General features: G+C 39.0%; 1 protein-coding gene across 1 annotated transcript in view; it reads right to left on the reverse strand.

The window, feature by feature from the left end:
• Nucleotides 1-10,402: 10,402 nt before the first annotated feature.
• Nucleotides 10,403-22,625, reverse strand: part of Pxn (Peroxidasin) — a 493,078-nt gene continuing 480,855 nt past the window's right edge. The window contains exons 28-31 of the mRNA XM_080277593.1: nt 18,345-18,528; nt 15,400-15,598; nt 12,667-12,801; nt 10,403-10,495 (exon numbers count right to left, since the gene is read on the reverse strand). Of these exons, the coding sequence (XP_080133719.1) occupies nt 10,403-10,495; nt 12,667-12,801; nt 15,400-15,598; nt 18,345-18,528 (611 nt within the window). The remainder of the gene's footprint in view (nt 10,496-12,666; nt 12,802-15,399; nt 15,599-18,344; nt 18,529-22,625) is intronic.

Genomic DNA, 22,625 nt, shown 5'->3' on the forward strand with positions numbered 1-22,625 from the left:
AACACTTATTTTCATCATTTATCTTTTTTTTTTTTTGGGGGGGGGGGAGGGAGGGGGGGGAGAGAGGAGGAAGTTCAGGTATGTGCCAACAAGAGCAACAACTTACATGTATTGCATGCAAGTACAGTATGAAGCTGGCGCAGTTAATTTTAATAAGAAGGGATAATTCTGAGTAAAGTGTGCAAAATCCAAAAGAAGTAAACATGGTGGCAAACTTTCTCTCTGGAAACCTAGTTTTGGCGAAGTTCTTTCCGTAAACTTAACCCTTTGAAATTTTCGGCCCTTTGCCGATTGTGTCTGTGCCAGACTCAGCTAGGCGCACACTGAGTGCACCATTTCGTTGTAATACTTGTACTTAATTGGCCACTGTACATTTACTTTTATGGCAGACTAATGAATATGGTACCGCTTTAAAGCTGAATGGTTGCTCTTTATCATAGTATGGTTGAAAAAAGATAAATAATATAGCTAAAAGGCCACTAGGACGAGTAGAAGTTAGCTGAAAGGGAATAATCGCACACCCTTCTGTAGAAAAATATTTGTAAAAAAAAAAAAAACGTATTAGTGTTACATGAAATTTCATGGCACCATGTCAATCTCCAGAAAATTCTCTTTCTGTTGATATATACATTATGGAAATTTATGTTAGTTTTCACAGAGAAAAGCGAAAGTAAACTGATAAGAAAATTTTTTAGTTTTCACGTAGCACGCTCACCATGTGCTCGCTGTGAAGTAACTTTATATAAATGCTTCCTATATGTTTACCATTCATGGTAAAGTAATAAGTTGAGTGTCATTGTAAAGCTGAATAGATGCTCTTTATGCTAGTATCACTGAAAAAGATCAAAACGATACATAAAAGGCCAACAGGACAAGTTGAAGTTAGCCGAAAAGGAAAAATCACATACCATTCCATAGAAAAATATTTGTAAAAAAATAGATTTTAGAGTCACATGAATTCTGATTGCACCACATCAATCTATAGTAAATTCTCTTTCCACTGATATATAGGCTATGGCATTGTATATTATTTATCCCTGAGATATGCTGACGGAAAGTTATACTTCCAGTTGGCGCATCAACATCGCGCTCTGGCTGTCATGCAGGCAAATATCCATGTTGGTTATACCAATATTATTCATGGCAAAAAACCTATTTATTACGCATATCTATCTGATGTACTCATCACTGTAAAATCAAATAGTTGGAAAAGGATAAACATGATAGTGTATGTGGAACAAGGCCAGATAGATGGAAAAAAAAAAAAAAAAAAAAAAAAAAAAGTTCCATATGACTCGAATTCGAGTTATCAGAATCTCAACGGCTGGATTTATGATGATGCGAAATCGTGTTGTCAAAATCTCAAAGGGTTAACATTGGTCACAGATAACTGAATTTTTGTATATCTAATAATTTCTGTAATTCATGTAGATCTATCTATCTATATATATACTGTAATATATATATATATATATATACTGTAATATATATATATATATATACATATATATATACATATATATATACATATATATATATATATATATATATATATATATATATATATATATATATACATACATACAGGCATACCCCGGTTTAACGATCTAATTGGTTAGGTAAAACCCCACCGTTAGGCAGGGTATCGTATATCGGGGTACTTTTAACATATATTTCAATGTGGACCGTTTACTAGCACTGGGTTTCCCCCCAAACCAAGTCCAAAACCCATCCAAATGAGCCCTAGAACAGGTTTAAAGGTAATCAGAATGGCCTAACAGCTCTCAAGGAAGCTAACCTAAGCCTAACACCTGTAAATAACTCACCTAAACCAACAAATATAATCTGTATATCATCAGGTATAAGTCTGGAAAAAATCAAGCTTGGTAAACGGTACCTAAAAATGACAATGTTCACCCCACCTGTGGCTAAAACACATTAATTGAAGTCTAAAAGCAATTTATAAATCAACCTAAACACACAATTTTAGTCTAAAATATCATCAAAATCGGTAAGAAAAATAAAAACCCATTGTTAAACCGGAGTTTGGCCATCGTTAGGAGGGGTATGATGCAATTTCTACCCCCATCGTTAAGCCGGGGAATCGCATCTAGGGGTATCTAACGAGGTATTACTGAGTATATATACAGTAATCACTCCAATATCCGACGTAATAGAGCCATAGGTAGGTCCAGATATTGGTTCTGTCCGGATATTGGGCCCCAGCTTATGGACTTGTACTTATGGACCCTAACTCAGAGAAACACCTATACAACTCCCTCTGGACATGCATAGCACCTATTTAAGACCCAAATCACACCAATAAGGCACATAAATGACTGAAATAAATGCAAAAGAAACATAAAATGAGGGTTTAGAAGTAGGTTCATAGAATAATAAACATTCTGGTGACTGGCTCCTGGACTGGTACTTATGGACCCTAACCTAGCCTAACTCAGAAAAACACCTTCCTACTGCACATGCCTAGCTCCTAACACCCTATTCACACCAATAAAGGACATTAAAGAGTGAAATGAGGTAAGTATAGTATGGAAAAAAGTATAGTTTGAAACATTCTTATGTCCGGATAGTGGGGATGTTCGGATATTGGGCGTCCGGATATTAGAGTGATTACTGTGTGTATATATATATATATATATATATATATATATATATATATATATATATATAAAACATTTAGAACAACAGTGGCTACCATACAGCGAATGACCATCGTTGATCTATGCTTGCCCTTGTGTGCTTACACCTCAGCAGGGCAGACTTGGACCAATACAATTGTTCCTATGATGTGTTCAGAATTTTACCTGTAATTTGTAAAACTACATGTGTGTGTGTGTGTGTGTGTGTGTGTGTGTGTGTGTGTGTGTGTATTTACCTATTTGTAGTATACAGGAATTGAGCAATGCTCGTGTTGTCCTGTCTCCATATCCACATTTATCAAGTCTACCTTTACACACATGAATGTTTTTCTCATGCACCACCTCTTTGTCTAAGTCGTTCCAAATATTTAAGAATATACCTAATTGTGATATACACGGAATGTACTATGCTCGTGGGTTTCCGTCGCTGTTTCTCAATAAGTCGAATTTAACTTTAAACTCGTTTATGTTTTTAGACTGGACGATCTCTTTGTCCAGGCTATTCCATGTGTGTGTGTGTGTGTGTGTGTGTGTGTGTGTGTGTGTGTGTGTGTGTGTGTGTGTGTGTGTGTGTGTGTGTGTGTGTGTGTGTGTGTGTGTGTGTGTGTGTGTGTGTGTGTGTGTGTGTGTGTGTGTGTGTGTGTGTGTGTGTGTGTGTGTGTGTGTGTGTGTGTGTGTGTGTGTGTGTGTGTGTGTGTGTGTGTGTGTGTGTGTGTGTGTGTGTGTGTGTGTGTGTGTGTGTGTGTGTGTGTGTGTGTGTGTGTGTGTGTGTGTGTGTGTGTGTGTGTGTGTGTGTGTGTGTGTGTGTGTGTGTGTGTGTGTGTGTGTGTGTGTGTGTGTGTGTGTGTGTGTGTGTGTGTGTGTGTGTGTGTGTGTGTGTGTGTGTGTGTGTGTGTGTGTGTGTGTGTGTGTGTGTGTGTGTGTGTGTGTGTGTGTGTGTGTGTGTGTGTGTGTGTGTGTGTGTGTGTGTGTGTGTGTGTGTGTGTGTGTGTGTGTGTGTGTGTGTGTGTGTGTGTGTGTGTGTGTGTGTGTGTGTGTGTGTGTGTGTGTGTGTGTGTGTGTGTGTGTGTGTGTGTGTGTGTGTGTGTGTGTGTGTGAGAGAGAGAGTAATTCACCGGGTCGGTCAGGATCACATGATGGTCGTGATTGTAATTATTCTTTCTTAATTGTATCTTTACAGGAATGAGTCAAGCTCGTACTGTCCCGTGTCTTACACCATTCTTATGATACATTTTGAATTTATGAATTGTTTTGGCACACACTATTTCATTCGGTAGTGCATTCCACTGATCAATTGCCCTATTTGGGAAACTGAATTTCCTTACGTCTTTATCGCCTCTCTTTTTATGCATTTTTTTGCAGTGTCCTCTTGCTGATGCTACCCCATAGGTTATATATTCATTTATGTATATTTTCTCCTTCCCTGATATGCATTTATATAGTATAGTCATGTCTCCTGTAGTGTTGGCAGATTCAGTTTTTCTAGTATTTCTTCATAGCTTAGATCCCTTAAGCTTGGTACCCATCTTGTAGCAGGCCTTTGAACTTTTTCGATCTTATCTATGTACGTCTTGAGATGAGGATTCCAGACTACTGATGCATACTCCAGGGTTGGTCTGATGAAAGACCATATTATCTTCCTCAGCATGTCTTCATTTGTGTATATGAATGCTATTCTCATATTTGCATGCAGCGTATACATGTTCTGTACCTTCTCACTTATGTGGTCAGCTGGAGAAAGTTTGTTATTGATAATCACACCTATGTCCTTCTCTCTTTCTGATATGTGTAGGGTTTTACGTCCTAACTTATAATCCCAATCTGGTCTTCTCCCACTTTTACCAAACTTGATTACATGACACTTGTCCACATTGAATTCCAGTTGCCATGTATTACTCCATTCATGAAGTTTATTTACTTCTACTCGTAGCTCTTTACAAGAGTCTGCATTAGTAATTCTCCTTTCTATTTTTGCATCATCAGCAAACATATTTAAATAGGTTTTCTTTCCAGTGTTCTATCTATATCATTTATATACACTATATCATTTATATACACTCAGTGCCAGCACTGAGCCCTGTGGAACTCCGCTTGTCACTTCCCGCCATGATGAGTAATTTCCTCTTAGTACTGTTCTCATTTCCCTTTTTCTGAGAAAATCTTGCGTCCAACAGTACAGTTTGCCTCGGACTCCTCCTTGATGGTACAGTTTCCATAAAAGTCTTTGGTGCAGTACTCTGTCAAATGCTTTCTTGAAATCTAGATAGATACCGTCCACCCATCCTTCTCTTTTCTGTAATGATTGTGCAACTCTGTCATAGCAGCTCAGTAGATTAGTAACACATGATTTTCCCTTTCTGAAACCAAATTGCCTTTCCGTTATCATATTGTGTTCTTCTAGATGGTTTACCCAAACTTTTCTTATCAACTTTTCCAGTTTCTTACTTACAACACTGGTTAGTGATACTGGTCGGTAGTTGAGTGGATTTTGTCTATTCCCTTTCTTGAATAAGGGAACAATGTCTGCTTTGTTCCAAATATCAGGTAGTTTACCTTGACCCAAGGATTCCTTAATATTAAGGATAATGGTCTACTTAACTCCTTTGCACATTCATGTAGCACCCAACATGAAATATCGTCTGGACCATTTGCTTTTCCTTTGTCTAATTTACTTAACTCCTCGTGTATATCCCTTTCGGATATTTATATATCTGGTAATATGTTTGGGAATGCTTGTTCCATATCATTCCTCTCAAACTTATTTTCTTCTGTAAAAACTGATTGGAAATTTATTTAGTGCTTCACAAATATCATTCTCTTGTGTATAGAGGTTTCCTTCATCTGTAATGGATTGTATTTTATCTTTTACTTTGGTTTTGCTTTGGATATAGCCGTAAAATAGCTTCGGTTTATCACTACTTTTGTTTATGACGTCCTCTTCAAACTGTTTGTGGGCTTCTCTCTTTATTCTTGTGTATTCGTTTCTTGCCTGTTTATAGTTGCTATATGCCCTCTCACTCTTGTGTCTTCTGTATCTGTTCCACAACAAGTCTCTTTTCTTACTTGATCTTTTACATTCTTTATTAAACCACTTCCGTATTTTCATTTCTTCTACTTTGTGCCAAGGGATGTAATTTTGGACTCCTATTTCATAAAGTTCACAGAATTTTCTGTATGTAACATTTAAATCTTGTCCTCTAAGCTCTTTTTCCCAATCTGTTTCTGAGAGGTATTTCCTTAGTTCAAGATAGTAGCCCTTTTTGTAGTTAAGGCTCTTTTTGTAACTTTCATTACTATTAACTATGTCATATGCAATCCTGAAGTTGTAATTTAATACTGCATGGTCACTTTTGCTGAATGGAGGGTGATACATAATATTGTCAGTATCATTTTCTCGCCTCATAAATATAAGATCTAGTACTGATGGTATGTCAAGTCCTCTTTTTCTGGTGCTTTCTTTTACATTTTGTGCTGGGAAAAACTCCTGCACAAGGTCCAGGAGCTTTTGGTCCCAACAGCTTTCCAGGCTTTTTATATCTAGAGAATTCCAATTTATATCTGTACTGACATGTGGAGAGGATGGAGAATGAAAGACTGACTAAGAGGGTGTATGTAGGTGAGGTGGAGGGAGGGAGAGGGAGGGGTAGACCGAGGATGAGGTGGAGGGATGGAGTTGAGAGGTATATGAGGGAGGGGGGGGTGAGTTGGGGGGAGGGGAGTCAAATGGTGGGTGACAGAGTGACCTGGAGGCGTTTTGTCTGCGGCCACCCTTTGCGGGATTAGGGCGTCGGGCTATAGATAGATAGATAGACTGAAATCTCCAGTTAGTACAATTCTTTTAGATTTCTCTTCCATTCTGTGTAGTAATGCTCATAAACTTTGAACTGTGTTCTCTGCCAGGTCTTCATATTCATCTTTTTCCCAAATGTTTGATCCAGGTGGCATGTATAAATTTGCCACAATTACTTTCCCTTCAGACGTACTAATCTCTACTGCCATAAGTTCTACCTGTGAGGGTACATCTAGTTCTATTTCTTTGACTTGCAGAGTTTTCTTTGTTAATATTATAATTCCTCCTCCTTTTTTTAAGTTCCTGTCTCTTCTCCACACACTGTATTCCTCTAGGTTTAGGGTATCGTTTTATATCCTTGGTGTTAAATTTGTTTCAGTTAAGCAAACAATATGAGGTTTCTTTTCTTTAATATAATCATTCATCTCTAGTAGTTTAGATATTCCATCTACATTAGAGTACATCAACTTAATCATCTTGTTTACATACTTGTCATGACTTGGGTCTACTACCTTCCTCTATTTAATTCTTTCTTGTTTATGTACCACTTTCAAACCTGCAAACCAATGACTCTGTAAAAAAAAAAAATGTGTTCTTCTCTTCCTCTGATCTTCCCTCATTCTTTGTTCTTGCCTCCTCCCTCTTCTCTTTTAGTAATCCCAGTTCCTCTTGAGTTAGGCACCTTTTTAGCCATGCCTTTTAGAAATCCTCTTTTTCCATAAGTTTGTTTGCATTTTTTAGTATTTCCTCCACACTGTTTGCACTCTGGAAGGTTACTTTCATAGGCTTTGACTTATTTCTTTTATATTTCCCTAGCCTTTTGTGCTCCTCTATGTCTTTACTACAGATTTCCTCTGATACTTCCTTATATATGCTCATTACATTTGCTATCTCCTTTTTGTCTCTCAAAATCTTTTTATTTCTTCCTCCTCTATGCCAGTGATTACTATATATTTGTTGATGTCTGCTGAATCTTTGACCGATTTTGGATTGTTTTGGATTATTTTCTTCACTTAAAAATGCTCTTTTCTTCAACTCTTGTTTCTAGGTCTTTCTTTACTTTCAACATTTCAGCATATGTGGTTTCCACATCATTTTTGTAGCTTTACATTGCTTCATTCACCTGGGTTACCTTCTCCTCAGTATCACTTCTATGGTCTATCAGAATGCTTGCTTGCCTGCCTTATTGTCTCTGTATCATTTCTGAACTCTTCCATTATACTCTCATGGTTGACAACTGTGTTTGCCATATCACTGATCTTCCTTCTAAGTGTACCCACCTCAACTGATAATTCATCTATTGTTGTCTTTCTTATTAATCTCCTTTACTAAATTTTCAATTTCCTCCTTCTGCATGTGCAACTGCTTCTTAGTTTCATCTATTTCACTCTGAAATGCCTTCTCTAATCTGTACACTCATTCTACCAGCTTATTACGTGTCTCCATTTCCACCAGTTCCTGGTAGAAATCATCATCCTGCTTTCTACCTTTAACCCTTTTCTTAACTCCTTCCAAATTTGTTTTGCTAAAGATGGTGGTCATCTTGTGGTACTTACAGAAAGCTTCTACTTACAGTTTTGCATTCCTCTACATCACAGACAAAAGTCAACACTGAACAGCTGATCTGCTTGTTCGGCACTTCTGCCTACTTCATTATATTGTGTTATTTTAACAACACTTTTATTTAAACTTCCTCTTTTATATTAGAACACTATTTAGTTGGACCTAGTACGAAGCTTGACTCATATAAAGATACTTTTTAGGTATAGCCATTTCTGGCCAAGATTGGCCCGGTGCTGAGCGATGTGCAGGCATGTCTTCCCACTCTTGTGTCTGGTGTGTGTGTGAGCGCACGTGTGTGTAGTTGCATATAAGTGAGTTTATAATCTTCAAAGTATTCATAAACACAATGAAAGCCATGGAGAAACAGAATGAAATGAAGTAACATCAGAACATAGCAATGCAATCTACAGTAAGTTCTTATCATATTTAGTTACTATAAATATTATGTGTTTTATTTCATAAGCAAGACAACGTCAAGTGGTGTAGTGTAAGAGTAGTAATTAACAAATTAATGTATTGGCCCTTGTCTGCCTTGGTGGGTGATCCAGCTTTACCATGAAGTGTTGCATGAACCAATGGACATAATGGCAATAATAAGGGATGGCTATCCAATATAACTTACACATACTGTAGCCCACTATGTAGACGTGATACCACAGATGTATGAACAATTTTCAGTCACAGGGTTAGACATCATTAAAACATTTGTCATTATGTGATCTGGTCTGCCAGCACTGGTGCTATTCTGCCACCACAGTTACTGTACTGTACTTATAGTCTTGACCAAATCTCACCCCTATCCTATGATGGGAAAACATCTGAATGTTGATGGCTACCACTGCTTTTCTGGAGTAACCTAGAAGTCTAAATTATATGTCGGGCTAGGTCTCCAGTTCCTCAATGTCATTTAAAACAAGTTTTCACTTTATAACACATTTCTTTTCATTGTAAGTGTACTGTAGCTGTAACGGTGCAAATGTGTCTTGAGCGGTATTGAATTTCTTTGAAAGAACTAGTGCTTCTGAGAAATGTAAGACTAGATTACTAGTATTATTATTAAACTGCAGTAATTATTATTATTAAAGAAAATAATAATGGAAGATTTTTGTTATTTCGGAGACATGTCATGCTGGAAGTGGGGCTGAAGCTAGCTCTGTGGCTAGTTCAAGTTTTGGAAGAAGTTCAGGGAGCTGTTGCCTCTCCAGATACTGAGAGGGCTCTCCCTCTGTTCCAAACAATCTTTGTATGTAGCATGTATTATGACTGTAATGCTATTTGGTAGCAAGACATAGGCAGTAAAGGAAGAGGATATTCACAGGCTCAAATATACAGAGAGGATATTGATTAGATGGATGTGTAGTGCATTCTTGAATGAGAGGCCTGGGGAGGGTTAGAATTGTGAATGATGAACTGAGAGGAAGGATGAGACTTGAAAATGCAGTACTGTGACTTGAAGGAGTAAATTGAAATGGTTTGGCCATGCAGAAGTGACAGAAGACAACAACTGGGTGTGGAGGGTGAGAAGTGCAAACGATGAGGGTAGGGGTACAAGTGGTAGAATGACAAAGACCTGGGACAAGGTCGTAAAGTGTGACCTCAGTGAGACTAAATAGGGGGGCTGCCAGAGATCAAGCTGCATGGAGAGCTGCCTTTAAGTGACCAAGACCGACACATACAAGCATGCTTGAGCCTTTATAAATAACATGCAAATAACACTTAGTCATCCAATGGTGAACAAGTCTAATGGGCCATTGGAGTTGCTTCTTGAGGTGTAACTTGATTGGGATACTTCTAATTTCACCATCCATGACTTCTTTTTTCTTACTTCAGTAAATATTTCCTTTTAAAAAATAATATATATATATATATATATATATATATATATATATATATGTATAAATAGATAAATGAATAAGTTCCTGACAACTTTTTATCACACAGCAAGGCAAAAGCACCTTTCTCCTCAGCTTACCAAAGCACAGCTGTCTTCTTTCATTCACTATGCTCTGAAGTGGAGTGTACTTATAGTTGAACTACTATTATTTCCTCACATGCCTCTGCAATGTGCCATCAGCAGAATATTACATTGTTACTGTATTTATCTGAACAAATCCCCTACATATACCATTATCAATCCTTTTGTCCTTTATTTACTGGTTTCATGAAACTGCAACAATCAGTTAATACAAAATCATAAAACAGTTATTAAACTGATATTATGCAGAGGTGACAACTTATTCAGCAATTTTATTCCACTTGTTTCTTGGTAGCTAATTATCTGAAGCCAGTTCTGCATGCACTGCCTCAATTGTGATGGCACATTACACAGGTCTGTGCATCAGCTTATGACAGCCAGCTGAGATACAGCCTCTCCAGGGTTTACAGCATTTCAGCAGGCAGGACAACACTGATCTGGATGCTGCACTGGCTCAGCACAAGTCACCGGAGGACATGATAACACTTGGCAACGTACAGCTCCTCGCTGAAAGAAAATTAAATCATTTCAATTATTTTGCTTTTATATTTCAAGAACATTAAACATGACCTACAGCAAGTTCTTGTTGTTGTTATTGTTGCTCAACCCCAGTATGTCTGATCAAGCAGATCCATTGACCGCAGGTAAGCAACTGCCCCTACAGGATCGTCCCACAAATTCCCTACACTGTGAATGTTGTGTCTACATCTTAGCATGCGCTGTGCTGTGCTGTGCTCCATTATGTGCGTTATGTTGTCTGGGCCCAGCCTGTTTTACAAGCTGGGCATATGTCATCTGTGATTCTATCCAGCCTAATTCTAAGCTGGCACTTGAGAACTGGGTGATATCCTGATCTAAGCCTAGCTAGATGAACTCAATCATTTCTATTTAAGGACACCTCCAATGGGTGATGTCAGGAAGGGGGGCTCGTTATGTACTACATAGTCCTCTGACTGAGGTGCTGTCTTCATATCAAGTGAGTATGTTGATGTTTCTTCTCTGCTATTGTTGGAATGTCTGGAGGTAAGATAATGTAGAGGATCTGACAATGTGCTGTGATTCTTTTATGTGCCTAGGAGTGTTGTGTGTGTATGTCACGTAAAGATGGATGTTGTGTATTGGTACAGGCTGTGGCACAGAACTGTGGACCTCTCATATCAAGGTAATGAAGGATTTGGAGTAAGGAAGTCTGTGGAGAACACAGTTAATGAGTGTTTGTTTATATGGTAAGGTTATATGGAGAGACTGAGTATAAATAGAGTGGTGAAAATGGTATATGTGAGTGGTTCTGAAGGTGGAAGGAGGCACGGTAGGCCAAGACAAGGTGGATAGACGTGGTAAAAAGTGTGTGTGTATGTGAAACAGGGAGGCTGATGAGAGTAGGGAACTGAAAAGGACTGAGATTGCTGGATGAATTTTGTACGGAGGCATGCATGATAAGAATTGGCATCCCTTTTTAACTTGCAAGTCATTGTACTGACTACATCTTATAGGCAATATTGAAGCTACATGTTCAAGGTGCATCCATGTAGTGAAGCCAAGATTCTGGGAGACTGAATGGTGAATGAGTCAGTGTCTGATCTATTTCAATGGGCATATTGATTAGTTCTTCCATTATTATTATTTTTTTCTTTTCCTTGCTTTCTGGATCCCACCTAACCTCACCTGTGGGTTGAAAAAAGAAACATGATGGTGGTGGTGACAATGATGATGAAAATAACAAGTTCTTAGTCTCTAACCAAATAAAGTATCACACCATTTAATATCCCAATATACTGAGTGTTGCAGTAGCTTCTTTCTCAACAATCATCATGTTAATCATATGTATTAACTTGTAGACATCATCTGCATGCATCAAAACAAACACACACACACACACACACACACACACACACACACACACACACACACACACACACACGAGTGAAACAATATACCACATTAATCATTCATCACAGACATGAATCATATTATATCTAAATATTTATTTCCTAACTAACAAAGCACTGTCTTGCTCAATTCTCCATCCACCTCTCTATAGCCAGGTGCCTCAATTCCATAAGGGGTGGTAACAAACAAATTACCTCCATGTCTACTGTCTTCTGGTATTTTGATGCCCTTCCCCCAGCTTACAACCCCCTCTCTCATATACCTCTCTACTCCATCCCTCTATCTCATCCTCAGTCTCCCCCTCCTGCTCTCTCTCCCCTCACCTCACTCACAAAGACTCCTAGTTAGTCTCTCACTCTTTGTCATCACCACATGGCCAACCCACCTCACGGTATTTCTCCTAACGCCTTCTATCATATAGACATCCTAACCACAACACTCCTTCACTTCCTCGTTTGTCAGTCATTCTCTCCATGTAACTCCACATGCATCTCTAAAACAACTCATTTCCACTGCTCTCACTCTTGTCTGGTGTCCTTTGAACGAGAGGTCCAAGCTTCGCTTCTGTACATTAGAAAGGGGATCACAATACTGACATGCGGCAACTTTTTTACATCCATGCTCACTTCCCTATTTCTTATCAATGCTTTCAGTGAAACAGTAACCTTTTTTCCCTGCTGTACCCTTTCATGTCATTCATCCTCCAAACACCATTCTTAGAAGAGGCAAGCTATCAGCATTTATCTGATCTTTAGACCTTTATTTCCACTTTTCTGGCAGTCACTTACCCGACACTTGCAACTGGTACATTTGTCCTTAAGCCAAGTTTCTCCAGGACGCCTCCTCATACCTCCTTCATCTATGCATAGCTTTCTCCTTCGTTTTCTGATGCTCCCACCACACATGCGCTCTAAGAGGCTCACCTGTGGAATTATGACTGGATGCAATTACAGTAGTCGATACAGTACTCCCTTGTTATGAAAAAAAAAATTTTTTTTTTTACAGTATCAATTATGGACAGATTTTTTTTCAGCCCAGCATTTTTCATTAATTATTCCCTAGGCAGACAAAAAAGTGTGTTCTGGTCTTTCAGCTAAGCATCACTGGCAATGTCTTCCCACCAGCCCACTAGTCACCTACTTTTGGCTTTCATCATTTCCATCTAAGCATCTCCTCTCACTTTTAATAAGTAACAAAATATTTTTAGTGCTTGTAGCCCCTTCTCTGAAAGATAATGAAATGCTTATATTAATATACACACAGACAACATCAGCCTGTCTCCTTTGTGTCATGCAACTTACATAGCTAATCACCTGCTTGCAGCTGTACCCCTATCCATCTATACATTTCACACTTTTAATGAATACAAAAATACTTTTAGTGCCTATAGCTCCTTCTGTGAAAAATAATAAATCATGTACATAAATATGAAGACAGGTGACACCAGCCTGTCTCCTCTGTGTTATGTAACTTAAGTAGCTACCGTAGTTGCCTGCTTTCCGCTCTACTCATATCCATCTACACATATCACTCTCACTTTTAATGAATAACAAAATACAGGTCTTTTTTAGCATCTGTAGCTCCATCTGTTAAAAAAAAAAAAAAAAAAAAAAAAAAAAAAAAAAAAAAAATCTATCAATCTATCCATGGCCAGACGGCACAATCCCATATGGGATGGCCATCTGACTCCGAGTCGACTTTTTATGAGGAGTGGCACTATCCCTCTGCCAACCCACTTTCTGACACGTAGGGAACACATATAGTTGGTTATGTGGTTACCAACCAGCATTGTAAACAGTTTCCTGGCTTACAAGACACCATTAAACTTGTCACCCAAATTAAAGTCACCTGAAAAGGAAGGGAGAGAAATGAAAAGTGAGAGGAAAGATGAGAGAAATAGGAAGAGAGGAGGGCAGACACATGAAACGAATGATAAAGGTAAAGGAATAAGTAGGCAGCACTACATCAAGTGAGTGGCTGATGGCTGCCATGACCTACCACCTGCTTATGAAAATATGTACACAGGTGATGCCTGCCTGTCTCCTCTGTTGTACATAACTTTTAGAGCTCGTTGCCTGCTTTTGGCTTTACTTATTTTCATCTACACATCTCACTTTCACTTTTAATAAATAACAATACTCTTAGTGCCTCCAGCTGGGCAAATATTCATTGTGATTGCGGTAGGTGGGGGCGCTCACCATCCACTCACTCAATGTAGTGCTGCTGTCGGGTGTCTGCCCTTTCCTCTTCTCCATCCTTCTTTCCTTCCATCCTCTTCTGTCTTTCTTTACTTCATTCTTTCCTTATCCTTCTGCCTACGGGTAACTTTACACTTCCTCTTCTGTCTTTCTTTCCTTCATTCTTTCCTCTTCCTTCTGCCTGTGGGTGACTCTACACTGAGTGACAAGCCAAATGGTTTCCTGTACACCAGGAAACCATTTACTATGCTGGGTGGTAACCATATAACCAAATTTTGGTGCCTGATGGTTTAGCGAGTAATTATTGTGCTCCAATCAGATTCAGCCGGTGAAGGTTTATATCCAAGGGATGGTTAGGGTTGATTGCTCATGTAATGCCACTCCAGGAGGAGTGAGGCTGGTCACCCTCATCTTAAATGTCGGAACCAACTGCTTAGCCCCGGACTCCTACACTCCTCATGGGGCAATGTAGGATTGGATGATGGATGGATGGATGGAATGAGACAGGCCTGTAATGGAATGATATTTATAAAGGGATCCTATTTTTAATCATCAGAATAGTGTTAACAAAATATGAGTGGTTGTGCAAGAATTATATATAGCAGACCTGCACTATAACAGACTAACCTGGGGGAAGCCTAATCTGATAAGGCCGATGGTTCATTAATTATATCTGATGGTCCCCTTGAGGCAGGATTTCATGCACATATTTGAAATTAAATGAGTACAATAGCATTTTCTAGTGCTAAAAACGAAACTATGCCCACTGTACACTAACTGGCCCATAATTTCACCCCTTCGCAGCTTATTTCACATCCTTCTCATAGCACTTCTTGACAAGTACAGTATCACTATAGTCTGTTATTACAACTCAGCCATCATGATGGGGAGAGGGCAATTTCAGGACACATTAGAGTAAAAATGACAGGAAACACATGTATTATGGACATTGTTCATTATTGTACATGAAAGTTCAGTGGCCTTTATAAAGTCTGTTAAATCCACTAATCGGTCTAGCGAGGTCTGTTAAAGCCAGGGTCTACTGTAACAAATATATAGATGCATCCATCGGAAAATCAGTATTGATGGGGTTTTGCATACTTGTGGTATCTTAGGAATGTGACCCCCATCGATAACAAGGGAGACCTGTACTTTCATATGAAGCAAAGGATGGGTTTAGATTATTACTGTACAGTACGTACAGATCTCCAACTTACATTACTAAGTTAATTTGTGCAAAACATCCACTACAGTGATCCTCCACTTTCACTATTTCATTTGCTGATGATCTATTGAATATACTGAGTATTTTCTTTCTCTAACCTTCTGGTTAAGCTCAAGGACAGTTTTGGAGAGCTGCTCCACCAGAACTTCAATGCCTTCTATCCTCTCCTCAGTAAGATCCATCTCATAATTAACTAGGTCCTCCACCATGTCTGGTTTGCTGTCTGCTCTACGCACCACCCACCCTTGACGCACTTCATTCTCAGAACCAACAATGGGTGTGGCTACTGGCCTTTGGCTGCAAGAAGAAAACACTGTGTCTGAGTACATTAGATATAAAAAAAGGGTTTCCTTTTACACATCTGCATTCATTTTGAACTTTTCCCTCCTTCAATATAAAATTTTTGGACAAGGACCAACTTCTCTGCAAAACTTTTAGAGACAGCCTTTGTCACTGTCATGCTAATGCTGTATAGATTCTACCACCTACTGAGGCAGTTTATGACCACAACCCACCATGGACAGCTGGGCTTTTTTTTTTTTTTTTTTTTTAATACTGCCATATGACTTCCTTCAGGTGAATGAAGTACCCAAACCCTTAGTGTTAAACTACTGTATTTTAGTTAACCCATCAATGATGATGATGATGATGATAATAATAATAATCTATCTTCCTATAGCCCGATGCCCTAATCCTTCAAGTCGCTCTGTCACTCACCATTTGACTACTCTCCCTCCAACTCACTCCCCCCTCCCTCATATACCTCTCAATTCATCCGTCCACCTCATTCTTGGTCTTCCCCTCCCTCTCCCTCCCTACACCTCACCTACATACACCCTCTTAGTCAGTCTTTCATTCTCCATTCTCTCCACATGTCCAAACCACCTCTGTGTATTTCTCCTAATCTTCTCAACCACATCCACATCCACCCCACAACATTCCTTCACTTCTTCATTCGTCAACCTGTCCCTCCATGTCACTCCACATGCTTCTCTCAAGTAACTCATTTCCACTGCTTTCACTCTTGACTTGTTCCTCTCTTGCAATGTCCATGCCTCGCTTCCATACGTCAGAGTAGGGATCACAATACTATCATGCAGTGACTTCTTAACTTCCATACTCACCTCCCTATTTCTCATCACTGCTTTCAGTGAACCAACAACCTTCCTTCCCTGCTGTACCCTTTCAAGCACTTCATCCCCAGAAGTTCCATCCTTAGTCACCACACTACCCAAGTACTTGAATGCACTCATATTCTCCATATCCTCACCATCCAACCTCACTGCACATTCTGTGACTTCATTCCTCTCAAACACCATAACTTTACTCTTGTTTATATTAACTTTCAGATTCCTCTTCCTACACACTATCCCAAATTCATTCACCAAACCTTGCAACTCCCATTCATCTTCACTCAACAATACTGTATCATCAGCAGACAGCAACACCAGAATCTTCCAAATCTCACCCTCATTCATTACAGCCACCCCCACATCCACTGCCCTACCTTGCACCTCCTTTACAACCCCATCCATGTATATATTAAACAGCCATGGAGACATCACACAACTCTGTTTCAGTCCCACAATGAGATCAAAGAACTCACTCAGCTCACCATCCACTCGCACCGTGGCCGTAGCTCTTTCGTACATACTCTTCACAGCACTCAATAATAATAATAATAATAATAATAATAATAATAATAATAATACAGTATTATTATTGCTGGACACCACTGTAAGTTGACCTAGCTCAGTCCAACTTTCACCTATCCCTATGACACTGACCTTTGATTTATCATATTAAAAAAACATTAGGATATTTCCTTGACAAACCTTCAGTCCTTTTACTAAGTTTGGTTCACATAAAAACTGTTGGAGTTATGCATTCTAACACACACACACACACACACACACACACACACACACACACAGCAAACATAACTCCATCTCCCTTTGTACACATGGGTAAATAATACTGCAACAGTAATCCAATAACCGGTATCAGCACCTGCCTACACCTATGGGTAAAACCTGCTGCTGTCAGTAATGCCATAAGAACCTAAACATTTCAGTACATCATATTACACTTAAAATTATGAATTTCATGTTCACATACATTTCAGGACAATTTTTCAAAAGATTAGTAAAAACCAGCGTACTGGATTTTTTATGCCTCTCAGAATGCAGTTCCCCAATAACTACTACCCATTCTCAGACGCAGCCATGACTTCAGTTAATTGATCTAGCTTGGATGAAAAAATAACATTAAAGAACTGGCATCAACAAGGATACCAACATCCCATGGACCTTCTCTTAGTGCTGTGATTAGACAGCTGCAGAAGCTTATTAGTATCTCAGTACTTATCAATCATCTGCTGTTTGCCTTATCTTTGTCTGAGCACTTACCTCAAAAACCACCTATTATCATCCGTGTTCTTTTTTGGCTAGTCAGCTAGTATTACTAAGTAATTCAAGGTTTTGTATTAAATATTTTATCTATCTACAGTACCTTCCTATACGAGTTTATCATCCAATTCTTTACTGTCCCTCGAAAAAGCATATGGAGAGAGGGCTTTGCTATTAGCTACTTAGCCCTGACATTTAGGGCAAGGGTGACCATTTGCTTGCCTGGATGGCATTAGGTTAACATTAAACCCTAATCACCCCCTAAATTTAAATCTACACATACCTGATCTGGTTACAGTGCCGTAATGCACTAGACCAACAAGAGTTCATTTGCTTATATGGTTACCACCCAACACAGTTAATGGTTTCCTGGGTGACAAAAAACCATTTGGCTTGTCACTCAGTGTTCAGTCACCTTAAGGTTGCACTATATCAAGTGGGTGGATGGTGGGTATTTCCATCTATGAATGATAAAGAATTTATTGTCATACAAACTATAATCACTGAGATTCACACTATGGTACAAGTACTGTACTCTACAGTACAGAAATGTTCAGCAAGTTAGGGTAAAAAAAAAAAAATAATAAATAAATAAAAGTGGCAAAAACAAGCATACTTCCAGCCTTGTTTTATACCCTGTGTCTGATGTATTTGCAGAAAAGGGTGTCCAATTTTCAGACAATGTGGCATCAACATCATTACTAGCTTGGCCCATCAGCTGGTGTTCTCGGTCTTCCCTGTGAGAGTATTGGGCCTGGCGTCTGAATCGAAATCCTGGATTCAGAGTCAGACTGTTAAGGCTGCCATCATGCTGACAATCTGAAGGCAAGATATTTACAATATCACAAAAAGAAAAAAACAGTGCAAAACACCCTTATAATTAACTTCCATAATTCTTTAGGTATATTAAACCATTCAAGTGACACTTCCCTTCAGATCCTGGTACAGTAAAAGTCCAACTCTTTGGCATCCAATTCCCCGGCAAATCTGACATTTCGGCAGTTTTGAGAAATAGTCCCATTTACGAAAATCTCTGATCATTCGGCAGATTTTCCAATTTTTTTCATCAGTCTTGAAATTCTCCATGAGGACCCTCTACTGCTGGGGACTTCTTCCAGCAGTAGCAGACTCCAATCAACCCCTTCTATTGTACATATGTAAATATGGAACCTACTATAAGTTTAGGTAAGTGCATGTGAACTTGTAGGCCTACTGTACCATTACATTTATATACAGTATGTTCACTAATTTCTTTATTTTTCATATTCATGTATAGTACTGTATTCATTACAGTATTGTACAGTATCAAACAGTATACAGTACTCTCTCCAAACACATTTGTAATGATATGAGTAGTGATGATAGTGTTCACCGAAACATATAAGATATTGAGTGGGTAGGGTTTTTGATGATTCGGCAATTTTGATTTTTCGGCACTAGCCTGGTCCCATAGATGCCGAAAAATCGGACTTCTACTGTATTAAGTAATTTTGTCAGAATTTTGTTAATACCTATTGTACTTTCAATGCTAAACACTGTACTCATTTTCCATTAGCTAACTGACTGCTTTTGATATCACTAGGATCTTTATTTCAAGAGCTAAATGAACTGTCTAGGTAGAGTATTCAATACATGTACTGTATGCGGTATAACAATGAAAAGCTGAGAAATCATTCTGGCTTCCCCTGCCACTAAATATCTTCATCTCCAATACATGCTTTATCCTTTACCTTTATCTCTTTCTTGCCCCCAAAATTCAAAGCTTAACACAAAAGTGTACATTATTACAATAGCCTAGTTAACTTTTGTGGTACTGACAGAACTGGACGTGCCATGTAACAGAGGTTTCACTTTATTCTTGGGGATATGGAGCAGGTTTTTTTGCTCAGCAAGGGGAAACTACTTCCAGTGAAATGGTTAATTCATCAGGGTTGATGGTAGTGATGGAAGAAGATGAGGATTGGGAGAAAAAAAAAAAAAAAAAAAACTCATCTTACATTACTGAACCTGCTCCTATGCTGATGAACACTGTTGACATCTTAAAAAGGCAAAATTCATGGTGAAACGCTTAACAGTATTACTGACATAAAGCTTATATTCTAGAGAGAGTGCCATCATAACAGCATCAGCTCTGTATGCAGTAATGAAGAAATGACATTTCTACCTGAACCCATCTGAAGGGTAACAGATTTTGAGATAAAAACAGCAACACTTGTAATGTAAATTTGCATGTATATGAAACATTCCTCAACCTGCTTGTTCAGGTGGCCCTGTAACAAGTGAAATAAACATTTTCATCATTTATTTATCCACCATGAATCATCATTACACATAATTTTTAATGTACAGTATTGTCAGTATCAGCAACGTGACTGCAAAGATGTACTTTTCAATTAACCCGTTGTGCACCATGTCCATATACTGTATATATGGACAAACCTATACTGGGACAGAATGCCATGTCCATATATATATACGGACAAACCTATACTTACAGAGAATGCCGAGTCCGTATATATACAGACATGGTTTTGTGCACATTTGCGTGAAAGTACTGTACTGTATATAGATGGATTCCGGGGACTTGAATGATGAGTGAATGGAAGCGTGGCCCATTGAATTGGGCAAACTTGGGCTGTCTGGACTTTGCTACTCCTAACCCTGCCCTAGGGAGGGAAAGGAGGTCCGGATGATGAGGATGATCATACACACACACATATATATATATATATATATATTAAATATATATACACTCGGACCTTCAATTATGCGCAAATATGGTCGACAATGCACACCGCATTTTTGATAATGCGCATAATTCAAATGCAACAAACAATGCAATAAATAGAATATGGTCAACATCCTCCCTAGTCGGAACATTTTCACCGCATTTTACTCATCTTTTTATACCCATCCAACAGCACTCCTTCCTTTTCCTTTCTGTTGATGGAATGAGCTAGGTAGCGTTCCATATGAATAAGTACTGTGTTGGTGAAATGACTCTGGAGTTGCCAAAGCACGTAAGGCGGTTGCAGAAACTGAGAAAAAGGGAGTGGGTACTCCACGGTGGTTTGTTTACAAATGACCACGAGGCGCCAAGGAAGATGACACTGTTAGCCGTTTTGGCTCGCATAAGCACACGAGTGGGTATAATTGTGACCAAAATGTCCAGTTTTTTGTGCATGTTATCTTAAATTTCCCGATTTTAGAAAATTACTGTTACATTAGTTATACCATGACCTTCTTTTATGAAATTATGATTAATTAGTAAAATTATGAATAATCCAAACAAAATGAAATACCAAACTGTCTGGTTACCTAATGCATTCCATCTGCCTTGTAAAGTAGTATGGAATGCAGTTGAATGACTCGGACTTCCCAGATGTGCCCACACAATTTAAAAATACGCGCACAATACGAAAATTACTTAATCGTATTTTTGGGGATGGTGCCCGCATAACTGGCGAATCGCACAATTCAAATGCGCATTTTTCACGGTTGTACTGAGTATATATATATATATATATATATATATATATATCTATACATATATATATATATATATTATAAATATATATATATATATATATAGTATACAGTAATCTTCCCAATATCCGATGTAATAGAGCCAAAGGCATGTCTGGAAATTGAGCCGATCTGGATAGTGGGTCCCTGCCTCCTGGACTGGTACTTATGGACCCTAACCCAGCCTAACTCAGAATAACACATACATAATTCCCTACTGGACATGCATAGCACCTATTTAAGACCCTATTCACACCAATAATGGACAAAAAGAATGAAATAAATGAAAAAGAACCAGAGAATGAGGAATTAGAGGTCTATCTATCTATCTATTGCCAGACGCCTCAATCCCGTTTGGGGTGGCCACAAACAAATCGCCTCCAAGTCGCCCTGTCCCCCGCCATTTCACTCCCCTGCTCCCAACTCACACCCCCCTCTCTCATATACCTCTCCACCCCATCTCTCCATCTCATCCTCGGCCTCCCCCTCCCTCTTTCCCCCTCCACCTCACTCACATACACTCTCTTCGTCAGTCTTTCACCCTCCATCCTCTCCACATGGCCAAACCACCTCAGTGTGTTCCTCATAACGCTTCCTATCACATCCACATCAACACCACAACGCTCCTTTATATCCTCATTCGTCAGCCTGTCTCTCCATGTGACTCCACAGGCTCCTCTTAAATAACTCATTTCCACGGCTCTCACTCTTGACTTGTGTCCTTCCAACAACGTCCAATCTTCACTTCCGTACGTTAGAGTTGGTATCACAATACTGTCATGTAGTAACTTTTTCACTTCCATGCTCACTTCCCTGTTTCTTATCACTGCTTTCAAAGAACAAGCAACCTTTCTTCCCTGCTGTACTCTTTCAAGCACTTCACCCTCCAAACCTCCATCCTTACTCATCACACTACCCAAGTACTTAAACGTACTCACATTATCCAATTCCTCACCATCCAACCTCGCTATACATTCACTGACTTCCCCTCTCTCAAAGACCATCACTTTACTCTTCCCTACATTCACCTTTAGATTCCGTTTCTTACACACTCTCTCAAACTCATCCACCAAGCCTTGCAGCTCCCCTTCGTCCTCACTCAACAACACAGTATCATCTGCAAACAACAGTACAGGGAGTTTCCAAACACTATCCTCTCTCACCAGGGCCACTCCAACATCCACTACCCTACCTTGTACCTCTTTTATTACCCCATCCATGTACAGATTGAACAACCATGGAGACATGACACATCCCTGTTTCAACCCAACTTTCAAAGAGAAAAATTCACTTAGTTCACCATCCACACGCACAGCAGCCTTCGCACCATCGTACATACTCTTCACAGCATTCAACAACTTCCCATCTACTCCATATATTCTTAACACTTT

Source organism: Coenobita brevimanus, chromosome 70 (genome assembly GCF_032717465.1).
Source record: "Coenobita brevimanus isolate Jiangsu-jjx chromosome 70, ASM3271746v2, whole genome shotgun sequence".
Taxonomy (NCBI): Eukaryota; Metazoa; Arthropoda; class Malacostraca; order Decapoda; family Coenobitidae; genus Coenobita; species Coenobita brevimanus.